Source organism: Amblyomma americanum, chromosome 6, assembly GCF_052857255.1.
Source record: "Amblyomma americanum isolate KBUSLIRL-KWMA chromosome 6, ASM5285725v1, whole genome shotgun sequence".
Classification (NCBI taxonomy): Eukaryota; Metazoa; Arthropoda; class Arachnida; order Ixodida; family Ixodidae; genus Amblyomma; species Amblyomma americanum.
The window spans coordinates 23,090,906-23,112,032 of NC_135502.1; the positions used below are offsets into that span (position 1 = coordinate 23,090,906).

The 21,127-nt window shown below is 45.4% G+C and overlaps 1 protein-coding gene across 1 annotated transcript in view; it reads left to right on the forward strand.

Annotated features, from left to right (window-relative positions):
• Positions 1-865: 865 nt before the first annotated feature.
• LOC144094490 (uncharacterized) overlaps positions 866-21,127 on the forward strand; it is a 46,901-nt gene continuing 26,639 nt past the window's right edge. The window contains exons 1-9 of the mRNA XM_077628416.1: positions 866-899; positions 3,180-3,272; positions 4,912-5,697; positions 9,509-9,743; positions 12,615-12,753; positions 14,743-14,861; positions 15,728-15,884; positions 18,224-18,397; positions 19,273-19,395. Coding sequence (XP_077484542.1) covers positions 866-899; positions 3,180-3,272; positions 4,912-5,697; positions 9,509-9,743; positions 12,615-12,753; positions 14,743-14,861; positions 15,728-15,884; positions 18,224-18,397; positions 19,273-19,395 — 1,860 coding nt within the window. The remainder of the gene's footprint in view (positions 900-3,179; positions 3,273-4,911; positions 5,698-9,508; positions 9,744-12,614; positions 12,754-14,742; positions 14,862-15,727; positions 15,885-18,223; positions 18,398-19,272; positions 19,396-21,127) is intronic.

Consider the following 21,127-nt stretch of genomic DNA (forward strand, 5'->3'; position numbering starts at 1 on the left):
AGAATGTTCTCGAGCACTGTGCGTTTCGATTCCGCCATCGTAGCACACAGCCAGCAGCCACGGACGCTTAAGTATTCCTTCCAGCATTCGCCTTGACGCTCTATGCGAGCCGTTCGTTGCCGGGACGGAATGAAAGCTGTCGTGGGCCTGTGGTCACCGATCCTATTTCGACTTTAACGATCGTTTGCTGCGCCGTCTCTATTAATTATCCTAGACACAGCTTCTGTATTGCGAAGTCCCATACACAACTTAACATAGCGGTACTTAATGAAATTACCCAGATCTAAAGCAGCTAATTACGGCTACGGCAAACAAAAGGAGTCGATAGTGGAAAATTTCAGGATGCGTACAGATGTCACTGATTTCAAGAAAGCCGTACATGGTACATTCTTGATTTGATTACGTCGTTGACGTCACTGCCTGTTTTGGAGGATCAAAAAACTACGATGCCGCCAGGAAACGTAGTTCAAGGCCTCCACACTGAAAACCGACATTCTTTTTTCTGCGCGTCTTTCGTTTCTGCTATGGAAGGTTTCACGGCCAGTACAAGCTTATTAAGATGTATTCACTACCTCATCGATGCAGGACGAAGGCTGAAAGCGTTTCTTAGCAATTTGTAGTATGCAGTTTTCATGGCATTTTGGGACCCTGTTGCATTAAACGCTATTGGTATGAATTGACGCGTTGGTGGAAACGGCCAAAATCCTTCATAAACGATTGACGTGAATAACCCTTTGTCTCGAGTGTCCAAAATTAAGTGACGTCTGCTTCGCAGAGCAGGTGTTTACTGCTAGTGATTCTTGAGGCTTCGAAGAACAGTTATCATAAAGGCCTCTTTTTATACCTTTCAGGGAATAACGCAAGCATGACTGCAGGAACGCTTGCACGCTTCCTGGAAGGTAAGCACGTCTTTGAATTGGTCACCGGCTTCTGTGTATTCGGTATTAAACTGTAAATGCCTACCATCATGCTTCTTCTTCCCAAAGCTCTGAAGGAAGATTCAAAGGAAGCGTGAGTATGAGAACAATGACGTAGATTGGAAAATCGCATCTTTAAATGATCGCAGTTCCTCTCCATTTCTTGTGGGGCAAATGGGACTAAAAAAAACCTGTGTGCACAATTACCTACAGAATGTCTACCATTTGTCGACTCTCGTGTGCGGAACGGTCACTACATGTAGTTTTCAAGGGTATTAAATGCAAAAAAAAAGGGAAACCCTTTGTGCACTCCATCAGAGATGGACTTTAAATACGGGTGAAATAAGCGCCGGCCATGGTTTTTCATAAACACGGTGGAAGTATTAATGCAGTGCTCTCGCATTTAGAGACAAGAGATTGTTACCAATGACAGACAGGATAGGATAAGGTTAGCAGGGAGGTTAACTTAAATGCATTCTTTTTCTTATGCCATTTAAATACCACACGACTGCCTCGTGGAATATTTTTCTTTGTTGTCGCAGATCATCTCGCGGCGTATGGAAGCTGGTACTGCCTCCAGCACTTCTCATCATGCTGTTCGGGCTACTACTCACATTCTTCGTCATCTTGAGCCAGAAAGAAGGTCCGCTGTTTTCAGCATCCTGCCCAAACACCCTGCATTTGGGTTCACATGCGTTAGCTTTTATTAGAACTTTCTTGTTTAGCGCCGTTGGCGTCGGCGTCCGCAAGCCAGGCACCCAGCGGTAAAAATGCACCCCTACCAACGAACCCAGCGCCTCAAACACTGCACCTCTCGCACCTCCCCGGATCTCCCACATTACCACAAAGCCAAACATCTAGAACACCGCACAGGTGGCCGAGCGATACAGCATCCGCTCTAATATACCAGCTGTAAAAAGTCTCCATTACTTCGCTGTCAAAAGCCATTCGAGCCACAGATGTGCGCTTGTATTAAGTGTAACTGACATTTATTATAAATATATAATGCTCATGTATTGTGTTTCAAAACATAGCGGCAAAATAATTGGCTACTCGACTTATCACATGAGTGGTACGCAGCCTACAAAGGCCTTCTTTCGGCCTTCGAATACTGCCCTGAACTGCGCCGCATAGAAGAGCAAGAATAGTTTATACTAAACTCCAGTCCCGCTCTCATGTCTCATGTACAGGGTCCTCCATTCTTAGGGTGAACACGTGAGCTCGAGGTCCATGTCTTCAATGCATTGCAGACGCACTGGTGCTTCGAAGAGCGTGGCCACTCTCTCGCGTGTTCATCCTAAGAGCGGATGACCCCGCATGGTGGAATCTGTAGAGTCGTCCACGATCGCAAATATTAACTTGCCGCTGATAAAAGCATACAGTGACGCCAGACAGATTACTGCTTGTATTCCTGTAGTCAGGTAATTTTAAAAAGGTACCCTATAGCATAGGAAACACAAACTGAGTTTATGTACGTTAAGTAGCACATTGTAAATTTCAATATCCGGCAATTCATGATATTAAAACTTGTCACCGCCCACAGTCGCGTATTGAAGTGCCTTTTAACCACGTTGTCGCGGTGTGAAACACAGCATGCTGCTTTATTTGATCGCATTTCGTATTTGGTACCTATGGCACGAATAATTTTAGAAACTTATCCTCACCGCTGGATAGATCGATCATTCTTTTTTCTAAAATGCAGGGGGCACTTTGTTGACCTAAAGTGCGGTGAGGCGAAATCCTTTAGCGCGGTGTTGCTTCTTGTGTCACTGATGTGTGGTTAAGACGTTAAGTACAATTGTTTGTGAATCTCAATTGCTGGAGACACTGGAGGCATTTAGGAGGCATCCATCTGATTGGACGCCTTTCTGCAAACGCTCTCCAGCGTCACAGACAAGTAAAACTACGTATGCGTTGGCGGGAAGTATCGTAGTCGTTAGCACGCGCAGATGCGGAATGGCAGGTTGGTGGTTCGAATCCTATCGTGCGCAAAAAATATTTTTTTGGTTATCGAGCTGGAGAGCATAACGGACGGATGGACGGACGGATGGACGGACACCGCGAGTATGAGCCATTAAAAGCTTTCGCCTTAAAACTGCGTGCGTTTGTTTGAAAGCTTACGGTCTTCGAAGACAACTCGCAGTGCTGAAGACCGTGCGCCCGCCCGCAATGAAACGCAGTATTTAATCTCTACGAATATAAGGCCTCACTTTGCGATATAATCAGCGGCCAAGCTTGAGCTGTAACGCTTCACTTTTGCAGGGCAGTCACAGCGCTGGAAGGGGGGCGTTGCGGTTACTCTGGTGGCGATGCTCCTGCTCCTGCTGTTTTTCTTCAATTTCTCTTTCAGAACGGGTAGGTGCCCGGCCATGCTGAAATGTATTTCCTAACTGCTTGCCCACCAACCGTATCTGTATGGTCCTTTCAAACAACAAAATTGCGCTCCATGGAGCCACACCCACACGCGTAAAATACATCACACCGTACTTTAGCTATGTCGCACAATAGCTAGTACAGAGTCCGATTCCATGTAAATAACAGTAAAGAAACTTAGTCCGGGAGTTATTGCGTTGGCATCACCACCGTGGCCATGACTCGACGTGTGCCCTGCCTTCTAGACGCTATCCAATGAATACCGGATGCAAGTGTTTTCGAGAATGATGCCGAGTGTTATCAAGGGAGCATATTTTGCGAAGTTTCATTTTGTTTCTCATTTTTTTCAGGACGTCCATCGGGGTGAAAGCAACATTGGGTGGGGAAGCAAATGCCTATTAACAGGGCCAGCCTGTACGGGCGCAGCGCCGCCGCTAACCACTATACCTCAGCCGAATTCAATTAACGCCGCCTATACATAGTCCGGCCACGCCGTAGGGACCATGGCAAGCGCGCAGTCGGCTCCGTCATTCGTTGCTGGCGGTCGACGCCGACCCGCAGATGCGGTATCGTCGTGACACGCGTTTAATCATGTCAGTGGCATCATCGGCGTATTTTTCAAAAACAGCATGACATCGTCATCCTCGGCCTACGTCACCGAAAGCCAGAACGCAAAGGCGTAGGAAGAATATAAACAAAAATTTATTGGAACCCTTGCAAAATAAGGGTTACGGAACCCGTGTCTTGCGAAATGTCCAATGGAGCACAGAAGAGACTGTGGCGCAAATGATCCTCGTAGTCGTGGAAATGGGCGATTTTGCGCTGAGGAGAGGCGAATGTTGTAGCGTTGTCACTCACCTCTCTCCCTTAGAGAGTGGGACACTCTGCAGATATTTGTTTTGGTGGAAACAGTAATAACATCATTAGTCTTATTTCAGCTTCCTCAATTCACCCCCGACCTGTGATCGTGAAGGATGCGATTTTTTCAGCATACCATAATGGTGTAGCCCATCAGTATACAGCTAAGACCTACTAACAAGAAGTCTTCTTAAAAACTTCAATATTCACTATTAGTCAACTATTACTCTAATTATTGAGAGGCGTGTAGCGCACCGTAACATTCATGTCAGTTTTTATAACTTCGAACACCCTTTTACCCTCGGAGCTGTGTGTCAAAAAGTTTTGCCTACATCGCGCAAATATGCAGGCGCTTTTGAAAAGCTTGCAGGCAAAGCAGCCCCTCCAGTGCTTGTAACTAGTCGAAATAATCAAAATTTGTTGGCCCACAGCGCCGAGGGTAATGGCGTTTTAGAAATTTCAAAAACTAATCTCGATATTATCTGTGGTGGGCTACGCGCTTTAGAATATATAAGGCGACTAACAGTAATAATTATAAAGCTACCTATTCAATATTGATTAAACATGCTTCTAGTTAGCATGTATTAGCTGTATTCTGATCCTCTACACCACTGGCAATACTATATCCAAAAAAGAGCTGTCCTAAGTCAAAACGTGTATTTTAAAAATTCCAGAACATGTTAGGTGAAACATCCGGTATTGATTCTCCGATTATCCACAAGTCTGAAACAAAATGCCAATTGTCTCCTTAAATTCTTTGCAGACCGTGGCGACGAGGCACAAGAGGAGATTCAACACGAAGACGAAATTAACACAGACAATCCTGGGCCCAAAGATCATTCTGCTGAAGTAGACAAGCTGAGAACAACGCCATCACTAATTTTAACAACTCGGCAGCCCATGCGGCGAACAGCCGGTACGGGAAAAAAGAAAACATCGCGTGCAGCCAGGCCGTCAACGACATGGAGCCTGTCGACGAATTTTAAATCGTCCATCACAACCACACCATCAACAACTACTGCAGAGACAACTACGCAACCTAAGGCTACACCCATGAAGACTACTACTGCCACAACCGCACTGTCGACTACGCAAGCGTCAACTACTCGGGCCACAACGTCGTCGACCAAAACCACCCTAAGAACCACCAAGTCGACGGGGATGAAAACGGCAACTGCACTGCCTCCAACGACGTCCACCAAAACCACAACCACCCACTCTATGACTACGAAAGCGGCAACTACGCTGGCCACAAAGACGTCGACCATAACCACAACCACCCAGTCTACTACTACGAAAGCGACAACTACACTGCCCACAACACCGTCCACCAAAACCACAGCCACCCAGTCTACGCCCTCGAAAGCGACAACTACGCTGCCCACAAAGACATCGACCAAAACCACAACCACCAAGACGACCACGAAAGCGGCAACTACGCCGCCCACAAAGACATCGACCAAAACCGCAACCACCCAGTCTACGACTACGAAAGCGTCAACTACGCTGCCCACAACAACGTCGACTAAGACAACCGATATTCCGTCGAGTAAGCAGAATTAGTAATTAACACCTATTTTTAACAAAAATTAGTTCACTACCGGACCGCGTCGTGCGGAAATTATACACTATCAGGCTTATTAACTGTGCACTGTTGTCCTATGTCACACTTCTCTTTTATTCATCCTCTTGTCAAAACGGTGGCTAAACATATTGAAGCTTCTACCTCATCCCTTGTTCACTTATTTTGTGTTGTCAACAATCCCCTTTTTCTGCTCCCTCTCTCTATCCCGTGAAACTCTTGACCTTTGTTAGGCGACGGTCGACAAGGCAAACACCTCCCAAATGTGTCACCTTCATTGCGGTGGATTTCTGGCGTACAGGTTCGGCATGAGCTTTTTGTGTTGTGCTTCACCTTCCACAAAATATGCCTCGCGAGTTTTAGCAGTTGTAATTCCAGGATGTTGTTAGTCAAGGTGGCAAAGCGTAGTAGTCATCATTGGTAATTGCGTTGCCAAGACCGAGTACAGTATTTTCCAATATTAACGAGGCAACGGGGTTTCCTTCTAAGTCACAGTGGAGCCCATACAGCACGCCCAATGAGCGAAAGCCCTTGGATGGTTGGAACAATAGCACAGGTATATTTCGGCAAGCTGGATGCTTCCTCTGCCGACAGATGAAGTTATTTCGTTCGCTGTGAGCCAGATAATCGTGTCTAATTCGCACCAAAGTTAGCTAATGGGGCAAACACGAGCCGTTTGAAGTATAGCTTGTATAAGTTGAATACCGTTGCAACCTTACTTCTGCGCCTTTGGTGACGTAACCGAAACAAATCCCTTCAGGCTGTTCGTATGAAATTAAACCAAATTAGACCTTATTCATGCTACCCTAACGTGTCATGTAAACGGTGTACTGCGCCTATATATCTAATGCATACAGGATTTCGACAGCAAAAACCATGAAGGATAAAATTTTTCTGCTTGCATATCCAGTCCTCTTTGTTGGAAGGAGAGGGAAGATAATGAAATTTATTTACCAGAAAACTTAAAAGCCTTCCCTGTAGGCCTCCTCAGTCTAAGTGCCCTCTGGCCTTCCCCTACAGCCTGGCCCGTTCGATCAGCTTGAGCTGTTCGCGGGTTCGTGTGGCCAGATGGGTGAACTCCTTGAGGTTGAGCGGGGTGAGTGAATTTGCGGGGCACAGAGTGGATGTGGGCATTGCCGGGTGTAGTGACAGAGTGGGGGAGACTGACTACGCAAGTGGTTCTGTACGGAGGGAAGATGGTGGGTTGGAACAACCGTGAAAACTAGTGGCATGTGAATGAGTTGGTTTGAAGTTGTCGCCAGTGTGAGCTTTATGCAGTGAGGAAGCGGGTTAATGATGGGGCTTTGACTGCAGTGCTGTATGGCGGTCCGGAAGTCAAGAGGCCCGTTCGGGTGTAAGCATATGATTGTGACTTGGGGAGGCCATCCATCGGCACCTGGATGTTAAGTTCGCGGGCAACCGCATGAACACACTCAATTCCTGGGATAACTTCACGGTCAGAGCCGCGTATAACTGTGATTTATTGCTGCGGTGCTGGTAGCATAGATAGTATGTGTGCTGAAGATCAAATGACGGTGCGGTGCCTTTACGGAATAGTATGCTGCTTTGAAGTCTGTACAGATTGTTGTGCGGTTTCGTAGCACGGCGCAGATATGTGCTGCAGATATCGGTATGACCAGCCATTCTGCCTCGGTGATTTTTGTGGTTCTGAGGGTTGCGCTCCTGGTATAGTGGCTGTGTGGGCTCTTGCGAATGAGCGGTGCGGTGTTGCGTCGGTATATTTTTTGATGTCTTGTCTTGAGCTGTATAGTTTTGTGAGGTGGTCGTGGTGGTCGAAAGTGCTTTCCTGCGACTGTTGTGGATGTCTGGGATCATGTTTCAGGGCAGTGATTTAAGCTCTAGGTTTCTTTGCAGGTGAGGGGTGAGGGTTGTTAGCTTGTGGGTGGGGATATTTGGCCGGTTGTAGCCCATGGTTCTGAGGGAGTGGAGCCCAGTGGGTGCTTGTCTGAGTCTGCGTTGCTCACTGCGTACGTGGGCCTTTTGGTTGGATATTTCACTTTTGAGTGGCCTCTATTGTCATTGCAACGGAGAAAAACAACTCTAAAGTATCCTTCTTTCAGTAATCCATTGCATCAAGAACAGCGTTTTAAAAACAATTTCCACGCACTAAGACAACCTTACTGACTAATGAAAAATTTCAAAGGGTACTTAATAGGAATAAATAACTGCGCAAAAAAGACTGGGCAAGAGAGAAAAAGCACACGGGACGAGCGTACTTTAGGCGAAAGTATTAATGTGTCAATGTGAGCGTTCGATCTTGACGCGAGTTGCGCACTGAAAAATAAAACGAGAACGCGCCTCCGGCCCGCCGCTGTGGCTGAGTAATTAAGGCGCCCGTCTACTGAGCCGGAGTGCCCGGGTTCGAGTCCGATGTGGCGGCCGCGTTTCGAAGGAGGCGAAACGCAAAAGCCGCCGTGTGCTGTGCGATGTCAGTGCACGTTAAAGATACTCGGGTGGTCGAAATTATTCAGGAGACCTCCACTACAGTACAATAATAATAATAATAATAATAATAATAATAATAATAATAATAATAATAATAATAATAATAATAATAATAATAATAATAATAATAATAATAATAATAATAATAATAATAATAATAATCAATCAATCAATCAATCAATCAATATTTATTTTTTTCGGTGCCCAGGAACAACCCAAAGGTCTTGGTGCTGGTACACCATTCACACGCACAAAATGTACATTTATTTCACTACAAAGGAAGACACTCATGGGAGGTAATGCAGCAGTAAAGGCGATAGAAAAAAAAGACACAAAAACTAGGCGTGACAGCAAGCATGAAGCAAAAAAGCGAAAACAAGGAAACAGCGAGAACAGCGGTAAATGAAAACAGCTAGAACAGGCAACAGACATATAATAATAATAATAATAATAATAATAATAATAATAATAATAATAATAATAATAATAATAATAATAATAATAATAATAATAATAATAATAATAATAATAATAATAATAATAATAATAATAATAATTGGTTTTTGGGGAAAGGAAATGGCGCAGTATCTGTCTCATATATCGTTGGACACCTGAACCGCGCCGTAAGAGAAGGGATAAAGGAGGGAGTGAAAGAAGAAAGGAAGGAAGAGGTGCCGTAGTGGAGGGCTCCGGTATAATTTCGACCACCTGGGGATCTTTAACGTGCACTGACATCGCACAGCACACGGGCGCCTTGGCGTTTTTCCTCCATAAAAACGCAGCCGCCGCGGTCGGGTTTGAACCCGGGAACTCCGGATCAGTAGTCGAGCGCCCTAACCACTGAGCCACCGCGGCGGGTTAACCACTACAGTACCTCTTTCTTCCTTTCTTCTTTCAGTCTCTCCTTTATCCATTCCCTTACGCCGTGTTTCGGGTGTCTACCGTGATATGTGAGGAAGCTGCTGCGTCACTTCCTTTCCTCAAAACCATTTTTTTAAACATCGACTACGTGCTGTTCTTTAACGTGCATTGATATCGCTCTTAGCCAGTGTTGACTGTATTATTTTCCAGTCCGATAAACAAGATCTTTCTTTCTACACTTTAGTATATTTTTATTAATATAGAGTGTACATTTCCGCCTCACCCCTGTCCTTTCTTTATCTCCCCTGTCCGTTTTCTCACGCTAGCCGCAGCTCAGGTGGTTCAGGTTTCGATGGCAGAAGCCGTGGCTAACAACATCTTTTCCTTCCTTTGTTGTTTTATTAATCAAGAGCCACTAATAATAACTATAATCATTTTTGCGCGTTCTCAGGAGGCCCGTGGCTCCAGCAGAATCTGCTCTGCACGGTCAACCACTTTATGAACCCGACAGTGGTGGCCCCAGACGACGGACTGTGTGATTTCATGATCTTCGACTCGTTCTTCAAGGATGATAAATACAATATTGGCGTTCCTTATGAAGACGGCTTCCATAATTTCCTCCAGTTTTCCAGGAATCATGTGAAGACCCAGTACGGTGTGGGGTTCGGCTACCATGAGTACAAGGAGTAAGATTGCAAAACTGTTTTTTTTACTCTCTTACTTTAAAGTTTACTGATGGACGAATGTGTCAGAATGCTACATTTGAGTATTATCTCAACACGTTCACCTTGTCACTACTGTGCAGCTAAGTTGCTTTTGGAATCTCTCAGTGCGTGCGGCACCCGTGGCTAAGTTCGAACAGTGCGTGCCTGCCTGCGTCCAGCATCCAGTATGCATCCATCACCGAACTATGTGAGAAAGTCGTTAGTTACAAATATTAAGGAGAAATCGGTCAAAGGTAAGCATTTGTCCAATTTTCTTTGGACAAATTTAATTGGTCAAAAGTAAATTGGACAAATGTTTACCTTTGACCAATTTCTCTTTAATATTTGTAGCTATCGACTTTCTCACATAGTTCGGTGATGGATGCATACTGGATGCTAAACGCAGGCAAGCACGCACCGTTCGGACTTAGCCACGGGTGCCACACGCACTGAGACATTCCAAAAGCGACTTGGCTGCACACTAGTGCCGATACCCCAAGGTGGCGCAGATTCGTATTAAGGGAGTAATTACTCATTGGCATCCACCCAAGCTAAGTCATACGGCTGCAAAGAAAAGCTATACATCTTTCTCATAAACATCGCTGTTAAAGAAAAATGCGTCCTGATCCACAGTTCAGATCTGGGACCACAGCTTCACGGGAGCAGTCACTCTATTAGCTGAGCTGACTCGACCTGCAAGCTAATGGTTGGGCGAGAGTGAATTGGTCCATAACTAGAAGTGGGAGCAGTGTTGGTTTCGACTTCGCAAGTGACTAGCGCAAGTAAAGAACAGGAGCGGCGAAAGGGTACTCCTCGGCGCCGCGATTGAAGAACACACCGATAGATAGCGTGCCAGGCGGTCCCTACCGTTCAGTGTTAGGGCATTTTAAGAGACAGTTATCGCCTCCGAAAAATTTTGTTCCATTTAATGGAAGTATTGCTTAAGATGCAGGAGTAACAGAATTATAACAAAATTACGAAGGGCACTTAAGACGACTTACGTACTTTGAATTCGAAAGAATTGTTTTTTATTTCCGTTTTGTTTTTGTTTTGTTTTTCTCTTTCTTTCTTATAGAACACCCACTCATTCGCATAGCAGTCGTAAGGCAACGCATATACCAGGTTCGCGTTTGTTTGTTTAAAAGCAACGCGAGGTTCGGGCCTATGTGTTGCGTGCTCGTCCCACATTCTCAATGCCCTAGCTTCAATTATTCGCCGCACCTTCGGAAGACATTTTATTTTTCTTTCGTGCCATGGGGACGTCATATGGTATTTTTGGGACCACTGCTGCTGCTCGACGCCGACGCCGGATTGCGTTGACGATGAACCATATAATGTTTGCGCATTGAAAGATGTAGGTATCGCTGCCCAAGACGACAGCACTGAAAAGAAAGGCGATGTGAATAGCCACGCATGCCCGGCCACCGCATGAGGCAGCACAGTGGCACTACGACGCCTGGGAAGCGGCGTGCTCGACAAAAGTTTTTTTTTTTTTTTTGCTGACCTCCGTTTGCTATAAACTTGGGAACGTACTGCCACTGTCGCCATCAGCGTGCTCGCGAGCCGCAGTAGCATGCGGTGCGATTCCACCCTTCCAGTCGTCTGGCTCAATTGGGATAACCTTGTCCTAATAACCACTGTATACTTCAGAATTGTACGTAACGTGTCACAAGTAATTTATTACTTGTAAGAAACTGCATTTTCTACGTATATTGTTACGCACTCATTACTTTCTGCAATGTTTAACGTTCTCGGCATTCCAGTCGGTTTTTTTTTTTCAGTAATCTATTGCTACTAAGTTTCTTTATATTCGAAAAGCAACCTATAATCAGCGTTTTAATTTCGAGGACCAGAACTCGGTGGCCAACACGAGTGCTAGCGTGGAAATATTCCTTTCGTCAATGGGTCGAGCTGCGGAAAAGCACTGCGCGCAAGGGCATCCTGACATGGGAGCCAGAGCGGTCTGCATTTGACTAGCCCATTGTTCCGTGGTTCGCATTTCTTTATGATGGCACAGCGGAAAGTCATGTTTTGTAAGCTTAATCTTCGTCCACTCGGATCAGGAAACAATTAAGCGCGACGCTTTGCATAACTAAGGTCTGGCGCGCAAAGTCTTCCCACCTTAGAACTCCGCGCCTTTCTCAGGTGTGTACACAACGAGAGACGGTTCAGTGTCCCTTCTGATGTTTATGCTAGGAAACGTGGGAAAAATTCCACGAAAACTTCTTGCGAAAACTAACAGCTTATGAAATGCAGAGACAACAGAGAAAGCTAACTGCATCGAATCATTCTAGTCCTTATATATTTGTCTTATACTGACAAAAGAAGGAAGGACAATAAGGTAATAGTTTGTACTCCTTCCTAATTGTTCAGTTATTCTTTGGAGGCTGTAATTGACCGCTCCAATTGGTTATATTTCAGATAAAGCAATTTTAAATGAAATCGGTTGCTTCTTTCCTTGAACGACTGCTTTACTTGGAGGTTCCATGCAGCACAAACGCTAGTTTCCACACAGCCCACCTTCTTCATTTCGAAGCCTGGTCATTAGTCATGCACCGCCGCAACGTACCGTCATGGTGTCGGGCAATGGTTTTCAGACTTCGATGGCGTAGTAGAGCACTTTCATCATATGTCCAATAAATCTGCGTTGTTGAAATATAGGTGCCGCAAAGAACACGTTTTTTGGTGAAAGCTCTGCACGCAATAGACATTTCGCTTGGTCCCCACTATTTCACTTTAAAGTGGCTAATTATGTTTTTCCGGAAAAAAACATCCTAGTGAATTTTTTGCTTTGCTGCTGTAGACCGGAGACATCAAATAGTTCGTAACATTTTAAGGGTCTCATTTCTGCAGCCATACAAGTTCCCTGGAGCAAATGCTGGCCAATAACCATTCCAGAGTGCGTGGCGACATTGTAAACCTCTGGAACCAGAACATCTCGCACTTCGGCTACGTGGACGTCGGCCATGTCTACTTCGGCACCAATTCTTTGGTCCGTGTACTCAGTGTTCTGAAGGTAGCCCTTCAGTTATGCACGTCTAATCGTAAATGATGTAGTTCTTCTGTTCTTAACCTTTCTGATGTGAAATTATCTTGTATTCAAAAAGCCGATTATGCAGCTTAATTATACACTTCATGCTTATCATAAACCAAAAAAAAGCGCCAAAATTTAAAGACAAAGCGCAGAGTGGCCATGACAGATGGCCGCATGCCACATTATGCTTTCCATCGAGTCTTTTTTTGATCACCCCTTCCATTTTCAGTCGGAGGTTTCAGCACGTTAACTTCTTCCCGAGATAGAGAAGACTATATGCGGACGGCGCACATTCCTTAACGGCTGGGTAACTGCAAATTCACAGGGCATAAAAGAAACTAACTTCAAGATGCACAGCGCTAACCTTAGCCGTGTAGAGGGCGTTGAATGTCTTAATTAATGAATCATCCCATCAAATATACAGTTGACAAATGCCTATAAGTTATGAAATGGAATATCGGATCTGACTTTTGACCTGTAATGCGTTTTTTTTTTCGTCTTTTGAAGACAAGGCTGAAAGCATTCCGACTATATTTTCACTTCGGGACGCAACATTGTTCGGTCCACGGCGCCTTGACGACGGCTAAGATTCATATTTACTACTATGAAATTAACACAGCTGGGGATAAAGGGTCGATAAAAGGCGTACAGATATGCGCGCACATTCATATATGGCGGCATAGACCTAACACCATGTTGCGAGATATTTGCGGGGCTCCAATTTGCATCATGCTGACTTTCTTTAGAGTGAAATTCATTGACGAAATATTAATTTTCAGCTGTTTTCATCATGGGCTTCGATTTAGGTGAAGTTCGTTCAAGCAAGGTTTTGCTTAACATTTAAGAGCGCCGTTCGATCAGGAGTGGAGCTGCTTAAGAGCCTCGCAGTGATTCGCATAAGTGGTCTAAAAATTGCTCCCAGGCGGAATGAATTAAAAAACCAAGAGTCCACATTTTTGAAAACGACAACCGTGCGTACGATCCCGCTCCAGGATATGGTCGCGATCCGGCATTCCTTCTACTTCGTGGTTGTTTAGACTATTTCTATTGTACAGCTAGAAGCAATATGAGACGGAACGCGGGAGCGCGTGGCCGCCGCACTTCGCGGTCCGCTGCCGCCTACTATCGGCAGCAAAGACGCATGCGCAGTAATCATGGCCGGTTGCTCTTTCAACGCATGCCTCTGGTACCGCCCATTGTCCACCGTAGGCTGTCGGCGGAAGCGAGAAAATTTTCGAATATTGGAAAAGTGTAAGGCACTGTTATAGAAATATTGATAGCAATAGTCCATTCTTCCGATGTGTATCAAAATATTTCTTTTAAATTATTTCCACCGCACCCGTCGAACAGTTAAGGCTGTCATGAAAAACCAATGGGGAATGCTTTTGACGATAGAAAAGACGTTAATAGCAAAAAAAATGCAAGCCTGCAAAGGGAGATCTGCCGGTATATTAACTGTTATAGTGCAATCTTACAATATATAAAACAATTACTTTCGTAAACTGTTTCCTGTTTAAATATACTTTCGTTGGGTATGTCCCTCTCATAATGCTTCTACCTGTACAGTTGCACACATGCCCTATGTCACCCAGGATTGAATGGTAAATACCGTGTAAGAGAAGCAACCAGCGGATAAGCTTGATACCTGATGGGACGAAAGGTATGTCAAAACCACTAATAGCCTGTCTCCTAACAAAAATACTCTGCTCTGCGTTTAGCAATGGCCAGAGGCTTATAAATCCCCCATGAAGCGATGTGCGGGGTAGATTCGTCCAGAGCATTTTGAAATCACGCGCTATAAGATGCAATAATGCTCAAATTTCTTACTGTGCTGGACGCTTGACAGCGCCTGTCCTTAGGTCTATCCTGTGACGTTAGTGAAGCGGTAAAGAAAATCCTACGCCAGCCGTGCATCAGTGAAACGTGCATTCTTGTTGGCTTCTGCAGCGTGTCATCGAGATGCTCCATGGTACGGAAACAATGCGGCGCCCAACATACACGCTTCTGACGGTCCCGATGCTTGATGCCGAGAACTGGAAGGAGTCCCTGACGCACTCCATGCGGTTGTACGTATTTAAATTTCGTGGTTTACAAGAGGCCATGAATGGCGTTGTCAGGCTCTGAAAGCGTCCTGAAGCTTACAGCGCAAAATTACACGCGAAGAAGAAAGATCATGCGATGATACAGAGCGCTCTATGTCGTCTCAAGTTTTTTCTTGTCGTTGCATCTCGCTTTGCCCCACAAGACTCGAGATGAGCATCAACCGTATAGTGCCCCAAAAGGTCGTAACGAGGTTGGGCAAGGTCTTCTGCTTAAGTTGAACATTATAAAGGCTTTGCTTTACATAATGCCTGCTCGTGATTGAATGAAATATTCCTAACAAGGACAGTGCACGTTGTGACATGAGTGCTTTGGACCTTATGTCGAAGCAATTATGATCGCTGTATTCAGCAGCCTAAATTGCTAGCACCCTTCTCATCAATTTGCAACTGATAGAAAATTTTACTGAATAACTGTCTTAATGAAAAGAATGATTTCCAGGAAAGAAAGTTTGTTTGGATATGAGTGCTTTGGTCATAATTTAGAACAAAGATGACCGCTGTATTTCACAACTTAAATCGCTGATACCCCTCTCAACTGGTACCTGCTAGGAAATTCCGCTCAAGATAAACTGCAATGTTTATTTAGTAATCGTTTCCAAGAATGCAACAGAGCCATAAGGCCACTAGATCCCACGACTTCATATTCTTCACGAGCTCCATAGTGCGGTTTCTGGTTCTGGAAAAATGCACACAAAATTTTCCAGCCTTTGTTGGATTAGAAAAGAATGCCTTGCACAGGAACCTCTGAAATTCATTTCCTGAGCAGCTGTAGCACCGCAGTTCCATTTTGCAATTTTGAGCCGTGGTTGCTATTTTGTGCGCTTCTCTAGGACCAAGCACACGCCTGACGCACTGATAGCCGTATCACACCTTGCGGAGAACGACTTCAACTCTGGGTACTCGTGCCGCATCATGCCTCCCATGTTCCTGGACAAACCAGTCCTTCCTGAGGACGTCCTGAGTACCAGCTCCTACACGTACAGCATGGTTAGTGACCTTTGGCATGTCTGCACATATTCACTAACGTACCGTATCTCCGAAAAGTAACCGAGCAATAGGACTTGTTTCTTAGCCGCGTAGCGGGAAACTTATGGCGCCCCTTAAGCTCTAAATTTATGTAAGGTAAGAAGGAGCCCTTGCCCTCACTTTTCGAGATCTTTGCGCACTATGGGTGCCATAAGGACATCTCTATAGGCCTGAGAGGGAAACTCTCTTGCCTGGTTACTGCAAGGCGGTAGATCGTCTGACAAAATAAGTCCCAGTGGGTTCGCTTCTAAGCCGTGTACTGCACTATAAACACGAGTTAGTTTACAAACGCGAGTAAAGAGGCAAAAAGCTGTCCTCTAGCCCACTCCTGTTTGAGGTATGCTGCGCAAGCCCTAGAGAAAATTTAAATCACTAAGGATACCGAACACTTACGGCTGGCAAAGGAAACCAATTCTGTCTTCAAACCATGCAAAACTCGAGCAGTTATGAAGAATTTAAACGAGGTTCTAATCTCCTCTACTTGCTAACTTTCAAACCTCCGGTGTCACTTTTAAAAACTTACTTCCATTGATAACTGCATCAAGTTACTACGCTTTGAAGCGGCAGTATGCCTGCGTTGCTAAGAGTGAAAATTGGGTGTATTAGAGCGATAGCGTTAAGGAGCTGGTGTCGCAGAAAATCTGGCGCCACCGTCTGCGTCAACGGCGGCTTTCACTGTGAGCCGAAAGTCAACGGGAAATCCCTAGATTCCTAAAGAAGCAAACTTCGTGGCAGGTTAGCCGCATAGGTCACGTCACCTTGCGGCGTCATCACAACCTGCCCTGCATAGAACATTGTCTAAAAGCAAACCTCTTGGCCTCTCTACTTTTGAAAAAAGCTGTACATGTTTAGCGGACACAGGTAATACAAACGTCTGCTTGTGTTGGCAACAGATGTTCAGAGACATGTCATTAGCGCAGTGGGACACTCACAGAGAACGAGAAATGAAGACTGCACACAATGTCCTTTTTCTTCTCTGTAGTCGCCTTCACTAGCGCTATGGAGTTTAATGAGAACAAACTTACCCAGCTTGTCACTCTTAGCGCCATTATTGTAGCTATGCTTTCGGCGATTATTGTAATACGGCCATGATTACGGTAATTGCATTACGGCGATGATTGTAGCTATGATTCTAGCCTGTTCTCGAAATTGGTGCACCCTTCCCAGCCATTTTGTTAGGAATACGAGGAAGTAAATATAGGTTATCGGTCTGTGTAAGTGAAGACAATTAAGACACTTTGAGACAAATCGGCTATGGCTCTTAGCCTTCACTTAACGATAAAACAGAAATAGAAATAACTTGCAGTATAGCCTCCCGCGATGGTGTCAGATTGTCAAATGATGAAATGGCGCAGTGCATTTTTTTAAGCGAAATTAATTGCCCCAGGGCATCAAGGATGGGTGAAGGTGTGATGAATGATGTAGTAGAGATTAAATTAATGGAAAAAGGTTAGTTGATTTGATGAAGTCAAGTACAGAACGGTGGTGAGGTCCCTGCGTCCAGGCAATGTATGAAGCAGGGTTGCTTGGTGAAAGACCTGCTACCATCAGGTGCCGGATCCTTGTAGGCTTGAGAGCTGGGCAGTCCCACATTAAGTGATGTATGTCGGCTTCAATGTCCTCGTGTTTACATATCGGACACCCTGACCGAGGAAACAAATCTCGGTACTGAGGCCACTTCCGAGTGACGGCTGCTGTGAGGGCAACCCCGACACTGCATTTTAATATAGTGGTTTGGGATCAGGCTGCAAATGTTCGACGGGTGGTTCATGCCATTAGCCATGCCAACAGAGCCAAGCCGATTGAAACGAACCACCAAAGGCCTGTCAACGACCATATTATTTCACTACCAGACAGTAGAGAATAGGAGTCCTGTGTAAACCCCCGCAACTATGGCCTCGCATCATTGTATGATAACGGGACTATTCGCATCGACTTCCGCTCAGACATCCTGGAGACTTTTGTCCCCAAGGGTACATGGCAAAGTATCTCCGGTTACATCAGCTACAGGCTCAGAGACAAGTTTAAGTAATCAACTGTTGCGGCACCCGTTTTCCTAATGTAGACGAGTCCATTCCATCCCTTCAACAAGAATATTGAAGGTACGAGGAGAGCAAACAGCTAATAAGCAATGATGAAAAGTACACTTCAGAACAAAACGTTCAGAAATCGGGATGGGAGAAGGTGCGCTGGAGGTGTAGGACTGCGTGGACTTGTTTCCCACCGCATACCCTCCGCGCTGCAAGTATTGCCGTCGATTCGTTGAAATTCCATTATTTGCCACGTTTTCCGTTCCCCAGGCCACGGTGCTCTCCAATCTAAAGAAGTTTGCGAGTCTGAAGCGACCGAAGTCAGCGTTGTTCGTGACCGTCCCTGTGTACGCAAAGTGGTACACGTTCGAAAAGGACGAGTACGGCTTCGAAAGCGAGTGCGGTGTCGACTATCCCCCCTCCTTAATCGGCAGTGTGGTTGAGGTAAGCAGAGACGTCTTCGCGCTCATACTGAAATCAAGAATACCAAATCCTTGCTTGTCAACTACGCACAGCAATCTGTCTTCTTGTACCTAGCTATTCCTACTAGCTGCAGATATCGACTGGCGGCTGGCGCCTCACGTTATCTCTGCCCAACCAGTGATCTATCGTCAAAAAACTTTTCAAGTTCTCCAGTTTCCATCCCGAAAAAAAATTGGAGTACGCCACAAGCTGCACGTACGGCGCCTATCCCTGTTAAGCGCTCAATTTGTTCTATTTGCAGACATGGTTAATCAACTAGCTCCGCAATCTGTTTTTTTCAAAGAGAAGATTATGGTCGACTCATTTCATGATGACGATGATGAAATTTTGTGTCCCAGGTGCATCTGTGGTCAATAAGCGCCGTGGCACGAGGTGTTTACGCTTAGTCAAGGTGGTGTGATAAATTCATTTGCGGAGAATTCCTTCCTAAAGAAGCTAAGCACCAGGCAATGGGAAAGCTTGTGCCCATTGTATCACTGGTGGGAATCCGGCTGCCCTGGGAATCGAACCGTGCACCTCCCGCATGGGAGGCGGATGCTCAAACCATTAGGCCGCTCTGTGGTGGTTGCCTTATTTCAAAGCAGCGCATTGACCTCTCATTACCCGAAGCCGTATAGTCCCTCTTTAATGTGCCTTCTCTGGCTAGTACACATCTCCCGCCGCAGTACATCATTAAAGGGTCATATACTTAATTTGCGTAGTCGCGCATATCGCGTTTAAGTTATTCAGTGGATACGTATTCATGGGAAGTTTTGCTTTCAGTGAGTTTCAAAAAGTCTTAATGACAGTGTGCCCTTAGCGTTTATTTAGGTGGTAATTCACTTGTTTCCACTCAGGTGTGCAACAAGTCGCAATACAACACAACATACGTGGCGGGCCGTAACACGGGCGTGATATCTGTGTGCCGTGACTGTCAAACAGTTCTCACATATGAAAACGAGGAGTCTTACCGCTACAAGGTCAGTTTGAGTTTGAGTCCAGCTACGCCATCGAGTGCATTGTTTTGTTTGTGTTATCTGGTACAAAGGAAGGGGCGTACAAACTTTCCCACATGGCACTTTTGTGCATGCATTGTGACCTTCTCTTCGCGAAAGGGAGAATAAAACTATGAGATCTAAATGGAGCTGTTTGCCAGCTTATCCTGACGTTCTTATCTTAGCGTATGCCCTCATACTGGCTCATTACATCTCTTTAACTGTACATACCATTTATTCTTCCCTTTAAATGTACTCATATTCAAAGTATGCGCATGAAATCTGGGTAATGTGCACACACATATTATAGGAGCTGCTTCTGTGCCACATTGCACTACTGAAAAACCACTAATTTGAACGCACTTACTTTACCTCAGAGGGCGCAATGAGAAAATCGCAAGCGCTAATAAATCTTAACAAAGAAGTTTTAAAAGATAGCGATAGCTCGCACGATGGTTGTCACTGTGTAGCGCGACATTCAGCGACAGCTGTCAGCGGTAGTGGACAGGGTATTTTGTTCATTCATTCTTATTTGGCTTCTTTGGTACTGTACACGTGACGTCATTTTACTGTATCTCGTAACGTCGCTTTGTGCAGACCTCTCTGCGTGGGGCGTTCTTATAGCGCATCCAAGTGTCGCCAACATTGCGTCATTGCATACTGACTACTCGGCGTGACGCGTAGCGCGTTCCTAAGCTGTGTTTCAGGTACTGCACGTCATGCGTGACGTCACTGCATACTTGTCAATCAGCGCTGCATGTTGTTACGAAGCTGATGCTAGCACTGACGACACCGCAAAACCCGGCAACGGGCTTTTAATAGATATGGCTGTAAAACTTGGCGTACTTATGAAAAGCTAGATTACTTACACCGATATGAGATCACGTGCTCGAAGGGTACCAGTTTCAGCGCTTCCCGTTGCCTCTTATCTTTTCAGTAATTAAAACTAAAGTTAAAAATTATTCGCTCAGCGACAGTATTGAGCGGGATACTCGCAACACAAAGCACAGCCTTTAATTTAAGCCATAATGTTATGACACTCTCAATCATTTGTCCATTCATAAACTCTTGACTTCAACGGCGTCAAGCTAAAACACTTAATTACACGCCGTCATACAGATTGCTTTTATCAAAGAAACGCGGCTATCTGAAAGGTATAGAAATCTATCTCTGAATACCTCGACTTAAATCGCTAAAGTTTGTTATAACAAGGACTTTTGCCGACTGCTATAGCAATTAAACCACAGCATGGGCCTCCCTGCGAGACCTGACTCTGGATTCAAAGCCTGGGCACAGCAAGGGCCCGTTTCCGCAGAAGCTCAAGAGGACTGTTCACTGTGTGCCGGTAGATTCCTGCTACAGAAGCAATGAAGTGGCCGGCGGCAAATGTGCTCATGTCACATTAGGCTTGGAAAAAATTATCGGTGGCTTAGGTGTGCTATGCCTAGTATACATAGCGAAAGGAGCCATTGACTGATGGAGTCGAACTGATGTCAGCCTGTCAGTCTGTCAGGCGTGCCGAAAAGACCGGGCAACAACTTCGGGGTCCGTCGAGTTCACTTCCCGAAGCCTACGTTGCTGCCGCAACGAGTAACGCGTCTCTTCTTTCATGGCTTGCAACTGACGGCCGAACGCATCGCCTCCCACATTCATTCGATTCCACGCGCATGCGCAGTAAGGCGCATAACTAGTCATGGCATCAACGCGCAGCGGCGGA